The 8,380-nt window shown below is 39.8% G+C and overlaps 1 protein-coding gene across 1 annotated transcript; it reads right to left on the bottom strand.

Moving 5' to 3' along the window:
* Positions 1-877: 877 nt before the first annotated feature.
* On the bottom strand, positions 878-5,510 carry Ccdc85 (coiled-coil domain-containing protein 85). Its single transcript, XM_085957284.1, has one exon. It carries the CDS (start codon positions 5,003-5,005, stop codon positions 3,674-3,676), a length of 1,332 nt encoding a protein of 443 aa, XP_085813410.1. The 5' UTR covers positions 5,006-5,510; the 3' UTR covers positions 878-3,673.
* Positions 5,511-8,380: the final 2,870 nt, after the last annotated feature.

Raw genomic sequence — 8,380 nt, 5'->3', positions numbered from 1 at the left:
TAATATTTGTTTACACGTAAAAGTGCTGACTGTCTCTCCAATCTCATTCTTCAAGAATAAGCGAGATGCGAGGTTATCATTTTATACTACAATCTGACAGGTTGTATTGAAAATCGGAGCTCAAAATGAGTAGTTCGTTTTTTTACCAACAGGTTCGTCAATATCGTTCTACTGCGCAGGTGCAGATCTTACTTGCGCGGAAAAAATCATCACAATTTGGAAGCTTCCAATCTTGTTTGATTTATGCACGCAATCTTGCCAACTGCAGGATAATACATGTTTCCCCATACATTTTCTTTCTGTGCATAGTAAATCTATGCACGTGTAAACGGGGTATTATTGTTGGCCATGTCTATTGTCTGCCAAAGAAAAGTCTATATGGAATTCTGCTGGCATTAGTGATTTAAACAATTTGTCAGTCTCTACCTCTTTCCAAAAGTCACCCTTCACCACTGGAATAAAATGACATAGCTGTTATTACACTGTATGACGTATGTAATGAAATTTTTTATTCATTTAGGTTGCAAGCAAAATATATATAAATATTAATTACCATTCACCCTCAAAGAACCAATCAGTTTTGGTCCATCAATAACTCAAGACAGTAAGTCAAATCACAAATTTCATCTCACCAATAATGGGTCAGAGGCTTGGCGCAACGACTGCCTACCAAACTTACCTCCCAAAAATTTGCTTCAGACCAGAGTGCTTTCACAGAAACGTCCTCTTCAAACAACCCGCAGTACTAAATATGAAGTGTTTCTTTTTTCAATCCTCATTGTCTGTCGTATGTGTGTGTTAAATTTAAAATATAGCCCCCAAAGCAAAAAATTTAAATTCTATGATTGTTTTAATTTTTTTTTTTTAATTTAATTTACAAGACCTGTCTGACATACGTCACCGATGGCCGGACATACTCACAGTTGGAGAAGCTCAGACCTTCCATCCAATAAACTTGGAGAGTTTCCTCTGGACAAATAGATTCTTCAGAAAAACCTAAAGGAAATCGTTTCAATTGTAGTTTTATTCCAATCAACTGTATTTATAAGAAAAATGCGTGATATGAAAAATATATTTTTATTGTTCTTAATAATTAGGTAATGAAAATGGACATGGACAATAAATAGTATTAGGTTGCTACACAAACATAATCTTTCTTAAATTAATACTACCTAATTTTAATATTATCATCATTTTGGACCTCGGGTGGGAATTTCATGGCAATGAAATGTCTAGCATGCATTGTATGAGGGAGGAAAAACAAACCAAGGAACGAAAATGACAGATTTCTTTTGTCTATTTAGATCTGAAATGATTTTATGCTAATTGTGTAAATAAATAAATCTGTGTGCTGAATACCAATTGATGGATAAATAATATAAAATTCATGATAAGTCTGTTGAAAATGATTTATTTTACTTTCCCCCATACGATGAAGTTATAGTATGACCTAAAATTATCTGGCAAGTATCGAGCCTCAAAATTTGTACAAAAAACACTTCCAATCATTATGTAGTAAGTCGTTAATTCAACAAATATGACATGATAATGTCAAAAAAAAGGAAGTAAGTATATACGCTTACCTTTTGACACTTGTGAGTGGATACCATATAAGTACATACAATTTTTCACTTCAGACATATCTGAAGAATTAATAATAAATGCTAATGAATTAAGGAAGTATAACATGAAAGACAGTTCGTTAGACCTAAACCCAGTCACACATACAAACTCGTCTCGACAGCAACACGTCAAATTGTCAAGGTGATTTTGTTGCTATTCACAAAACACGTCATGTACCTCCAAGATAGCGTCAATGCAACATTTTTGATTGAAAAAACATCTGCTGTTGCATGCAAATAAATAAGCTGGATGCGGTCCAGCCAATCAAACATATTAAATGTTGCAGCGACGCATCGGAAAAGGCCGCTCTTTGCGGTTAGCAATTCATTTTGGCTAGTCATGTGGACGGCAGTCGTGTGGGCATGTGCGGAAGAGAGTTGCAACATTAATGAAATTTTTGATTTATGGTCACATTGCAGTCACAATGATTTTGCATGTGCGACTGGGCTAATAATTAGGTACAGCGAAATATTAAAGTAATGTAATATAAAATGGTATGATACGCTTTAATTAATAGTACTATATTAGGCACCTTTGTTCGTCGGCATGATAAATATATCAATAATAATACTTCCGTTTTCATCTACAAACTAATTATAATTAGTAAAAATAATGCAATATTTCTTTTTCATATAAAACCTAGAACCTCAATACACAAAATAGATAGAATAGATACAATAAAATATTATTCAATAAAATTTAATATTCTTATAAAAATATTCAATTTTCTATAAATCTAAAAAATACGAAACAATTATAATAAATGTATGTACTAAATACAAAGATTTTCATAATATAAATCTTACAAAAATTACACATCAGTGTATATTTTTGAAATTATTAAATATCCACCATAAACGTAGTATCGATTTTACATCTCACCGGTGTCCTCTCACCCCATAGAATGCATATTTATGCAGGCCAATAGGCAATGATTTCTCATTTATATTTTACTGCCAATCCTGCCTAGCAGAGTGCGAGTGCACCGATGTGAGATAAAAATCTTTATATATATTGTCGATAAAGACCAGCAACTATAACTTACGGCGGTGGTGCTAATGTCACAATATGATTATTGTCGGTGTCTTGCAAGCGATTAGTTCTACAAACCGCCACAACTCGCGTTAAAGTTTTTGCAGTCCATGTTTATAAATCGGCAGGTGAGAATATTTGGAACATTTACCCATTGAAAAACTCCAGTAAAAACCGAATTTGGGAAATTGGAGGATTAATTCTCTAAAACGCGGTAATGACATTCTTGTGACTATAAAGGAGTGTTAAGCCCACACAAACAGTTTGCCATGCGCAGGGTGGACTCTAAATATTGATAATTGAATTTGGTATAATAATATGAAGGATAATTAACCTAAATTCTGTGTCAGTTTTGTATTTACCATTTGATGATTATGCATAGTGCCCGAAGATGCTAAAAGGCGAAACCCTGATCGAAAAAAAATTTAAATAGAATAAACCCTTGAGAACTCAAGCACATACCATAATGCTCCTGATTAATGGATGTTTCTATTGCTAATTTTGTACTAAATACAAAACTTCATTCTAAAATTTTAAATCATCGCATATTAGGAGTCATCGGAGTCAAATTAAATTTGGAAACATGACAGGGCGCCGTCTATGCTAGGTGGCTTATTTGTAGGCTGATACCCATACCTATAAATAGATCTATAATAAAATCGGAGCTACTTGAACCGATCGGCGGTGTATTCAATATTGTAATGTAAAAAGTTTAATATAATTAAAGTACTTAAAGATAACCACCGATGATGATGAGCATCTTTTTCACTAAATGCAACATTACAGCATGAGGAAATCGATACTCGTCAACGCTTAGAGTATCGCATAGCTGTCCCTCTGCCAACTAAAGTGGTACATGGTTGTCAATTATTACTGATCTTGAACATATCGGCGGATAAACAATATCGGTTTACTTAGTTGCTAAAATACAGGAAAACCGAAATTTAATAACAGTTCGCGTGGCATGGTGGAATGCGTCAAAGGCAAGTGACGGCGATAGGCAATATAAATTGCATGATCAACGTCTGCCATCGGATGGGCCCTCTTCCAGCTTGCGCCAGACGACGTCACACATCTCTCTCACGAGCGCCTTCTCGCAGTCGTCCATGTCGGCCGAGCTGTTATCGTCCAGCCCTCCCTCCCTCTCGAGGCGTTCTCTAACTTCGAGGACCTGGAGAGCGCGCACCACCGCCTCGGGCCGGCCAGATGGCGCCGGCGAACGGTCAGCCGCACGTTCTGGGTCACCGGGCGCTGCACCCCTTGTCAACTCTGTCTGGAGCCGCTTCTTGTCATCCTCCAGTCGACGGATCTTCCCTTCCAGACTTCTGACATAACGCGCAGCACGATCCCCGAAGGCCTCCCGTTCGAGGACAGGGTCGGGACCGCCGCCCTCGGGGAACTGGGCCGGCGGCCTCGGCTCATCGGCGTTGGTGCTGGAGCTGCTACCGTCACCGTCGTCGCGGAGGGCGGCCGCCCCTCCCGCCCCGCATGCTGCGCACGCCCCACCTCCGCTCCTCTCCTCGTCCAGGTACAGGCAGAGTTCCTTGAGCTCAAGGTTGTCCCTGATGAGCTCCTGCTGCTTGTCATCCAGCTCCCGCAGCTTGCTTTGGTACGCTGCCACCTCCTGGCGCATCACACTCGCAGTGTACCTGCCGAACCTCTGCCACTCCCTGGCGAGTTTTCGACCCTTCTGACGGTCGTCGTCCAAGAAGCAGCAGAGGTCCCGAAGCTCCCGGTTATCGTCCCCGAGCCTCGCGTTTGCCTCCCTCAGGGCTCTCAACTCGTCAGCGAGGGCCCGTGCCCTCTCGGCCCGCACCGCGTCTGCATCTGTCCCGAGCCCAGCCCTCTTAGCAAACTTTAGGGTCTCCGGTCCCAGCCGCGTCGGATCTCCGTCGACCGGTCGGGTATCGACCTCCCCTCGCGAGGCAGCGCGGGGAGGATCGGCGTCCGCCGGCAGCGAGCGACGCTGGAGGACCGCCCGCGCCGGATCCCCGGTACCGTCTCCGATCACAGGACGGTTTAGGAGCCTGTTTATGTTCTCGTCATCGTGACGCCGGACAGCATTCGTTTGCGGCTCAAGGGGAAACGCACGAGTAGACAAAGGGTATAGTTTCAGATTGGGAACCGTAGGAGGATACGGCCGCCGTGCGGGGCCCCGCCGGTCCCCGGAGATGGGATCGACCCCTTCGCCGCTCGGGCGTCCGGCCTCGCCGTCCTTCGCCGGCTCGAGGCTCCCGGCACCACCGAGTGGCGGCAGGGGTGGAGGTTGATAGCGGGGCGGAGCCACCGCCGGATCCGGACGCCGCGGTTGCTTGGCCGGATACTGGACTTGCCTTTGCTTGTTTGACATATTCGGAAGGCGGACCGGGAAACCTGCGACGTCGAGGTGGCGTCCTCTAGCGCACCGCTTCAGCGATTCGGGACGTCTTTGGAGACGGCGCGCTGGGTGTCGACAAAATGTGGGTCACGCACGACGAAGCAAACATTGTGGCCAGTCGATGAATCTTATTATTAACATTAAACGGATGAAACTACACCATTTTCGTCACATTACGATAAACTGACAACCGAAGACGACTTATGATAACTCAAAAAGTACTAAAGCGTCCAAGATAAATGAAAATAACAACACTTCCTCTACAGTGCAACTTTCCATTCGAACATGGCATCTCTTTCATTGAAATTATTAAACGTCAAATGTCACTTCACACAAATAGTGTTTTCTTACTAAATCCACTAATCACATAATTCCTAAACTAAATCAATGAAGATTTCAAACACGCGTGACATTTAATCGAAAACATTATTATTGTGAGCTCGAATTCCTTCATCCTTGAAGAATGCAGTAAACTCGTGTAATTGTTGATGGCCAATGCTCTAGAGTGGGGGGGGGGGGGTTTAATAGGTTTGTAAATTCTTTGATCTCACTCATTGAAATCTCCACACATGACACAACCAATCATAGCAACCAATGGTTGAAGTGGTTTCTCAATCGTTTAAGATATTTTGAATAAAACTAAGGAAACAAATTATTCGAAGCAGGGCAACTCTCAATTTAAGAAGGCACGACAGGGTTGCATTTTCAAAATATATGGTAATTTAGTAAAAGAACAACAATAACCAAGTAAAGATTTTTTCATTAATTTTATTTCACATTTTCTGTTTTTTTTTATAACATTAGCTTTTGTACCCAGTTTCGCTCGGGGGTTTTCTTTGGCGATTGTGTTTTTCTGCTTTTTTTCACTTTAATCTTTTTTTAAAGTTACCTATTATATCTAGCTTGTTCTCTTGTCCAGACTGTCAATATTAATTTATAGGATCTAATTGTATGCGTTGTCTTGGTGAGTTTACATTATTTCCATCCCAAAACGATTACATACTTACTGGGAATTTAAAAAATCGTTAAATGTATGATGACTAATTGTCTTCATTTTTCATTTCAATCCAACTTTTAGGTTGAAAGTGTATATAAAAATGTCCGAATGGAGACAGGACTTAATTAAAGTTTGGAACGAAATGAGATTACTAATTGATGCATAGATACTTTAATCTTGTGAATCATGTAATCTTTAGAGGAATAAAATGCCAAGTTTTTAAAGATATTTGGCCTCAATGTGTTTAGCCGTAATCTATATCAATGACATTAATATGGACGAAGCATCTAGAAAATAAAATGACACTCACTTTGTGTCGGGTCTGCCGGATGGCGAAATTCATATTTTAATATCGGTATCCTACGCTCAAATGAACAATCTGCTTGCAAGCGGTCTGGCGACACTGCTGGGTCTGCCCATATAAAATTTCTGACTGTCAGGTTTCGACTCCACCATTATTATTGTGTTACAAAATGCCAATGTGCTTAGTTAAAAATTGTAAAAAAATCTACTAAACACTCCAAGAAAGATGGGATATCACTTTGCATGTGTTAGTATTATTTATTATTTATAAAATGCCATTTTAAGATATTGATGAATGTTTATTCAATGCAATTGAATGACAGGACCCATTGGACAGTCAGTCGCCTGTGATTCGCTAGGCTCACTGGCGTCTAATCTCCGAGAAGTCGTAAGTAACCGAGAATCTGTTTCTAACGCAATGAGTCATGACACTAATACGCCATTACAACAAAGGTTATATTACTATAAATTCTCGAAGCTTGTATCGCATAATGGAAACGGATACGTCAATGGTCACGTGACATCTACCTATACATCTGTGAATGACTTTCATGCACAATTTCTCGTGCGCGCCGGGTATGAAGTGAGTCGTCCATTTAATATGTCATTGATCTATATCTATATATATATCTATCTATCTATATATATATATATATAAAACAAAGTCGGGTTAGTTACACCATTTATAACTCAAGAACGGCTGGACTGATTTTTATGATCTTTGATTTGTTGGATTTGTCTCCGCCCCGAATAGCATAATAACTATTAAAACATCGGATAAAATCACGGGGGAAAAATTATGAAGCAAATTAATTTTCTCATACATTTTGTATGGAACGGCTTTTGACTGTTTTCGATGAATTTGATGGATGAACCTCGCGCATTCGAAAAGTAAGAAAATCACAAAAAAATTAAATCTAATCTAAATTTAAAATCCATATACAACGCCATCTCTGATACATGACAGAAACAATAAACAAGACACAAACAAACAAAAGAATGAATGAAAATGGCGTTGTGTGCATTATCCTTTGACAGTTGATTCAGTTCAGCCTCAGATAATCGGGATAATCCCGAAAGACTTTGTTGTAGACCCCGGCGAATTTTGGAGGAATTAAGTCTGCCTGAATCTTCTTTGCTTCTTCGACTGCGTCCATCAAATAAATCAAACGAATACAAACGACCCAAAATTTTCGTTCAATTAAATTCAACGCCAAGGATAAAATTACGTGATCTTAACGCTGGTATTGCTCATTATTTACCTACCAATTTCAAAATCCGTCCTTCGGACTTCATTCGACAATCGATCTCCGTGAATAATCGAGCCGATTACCATCTAGGCCAATGACATTAATATGGAAGAAACATCTGGAAAATAAAATGACACTCACTTTGTGTCGGGTCTGCCGGATGGCGAAATTCATATTTTAATATCGGTATCCTACGCTCAAGTGAACATTCTGCTTGTAAGCGGTCTGGCGACACCGCTCGGTCTGCCCATACAAAATTTCTGACTGTCAGGTTTCGACTCCGCCGTTATTATTGTGTTACAAAATGCCAATGTGCCTAGTTAAAAATTGTAAAAAAAAATGTACTATGCACTCCAAGAAAGATGGGATATCACTTTTCATTTCAGTATTATTTATTATTGATAAAATGCCATTTTAAGATATTGATATTCAATGCAATTGGGTGGCAGAAACCATTGGACAGACGCCTGCGCTGGGCTCACATGCGTCTAACATCGTCGTAAGTAACCTAGAATCTGTTTCTAACGTAATGAGTAATGACACTAATACGCCATTACAATAAAGGTTATATGAGTACCTTGGTATCAAAGTGGGACATACGCCACCTCCCACTAAATTCATGTTTTAATTGATTATGGTAGTGAAAGTGATGCTCTTTTCAAAAAATCCACTAAAAGTATCAAAAACGGTAGTTTTCATAGAGATTTTTGAGTTTAAAGTTGGTATTTTATATGAAAAACGGTCATTTTTCACACTTGTTTGTCAGTCTCCTGTAAAATTTTGTAAATGGCTTATGTC

This window comes from Rhyacophila brunnea, unplaced genomic scaffold (assembly GCF_057557595.1).
Source record: "Rhyacophila brunnea isolate RB1 unplaced genomic scaffold, BYU_Rbru_1.0 scaffold_11, whole genome shotgun sequence".
In the NCBI taxonomy this organism is placed as follows: Eukaryota; Metazoa; Arthropoda; class Insecta; order Trichoptera; family Rhyacophilidae; genus Rhyacophila; species Rhyacophila brunnea.
Note: the sequence above shows the minus strand (reverse complement) of the source record. Positions and strands in the feature narration are given on the sequence as shown.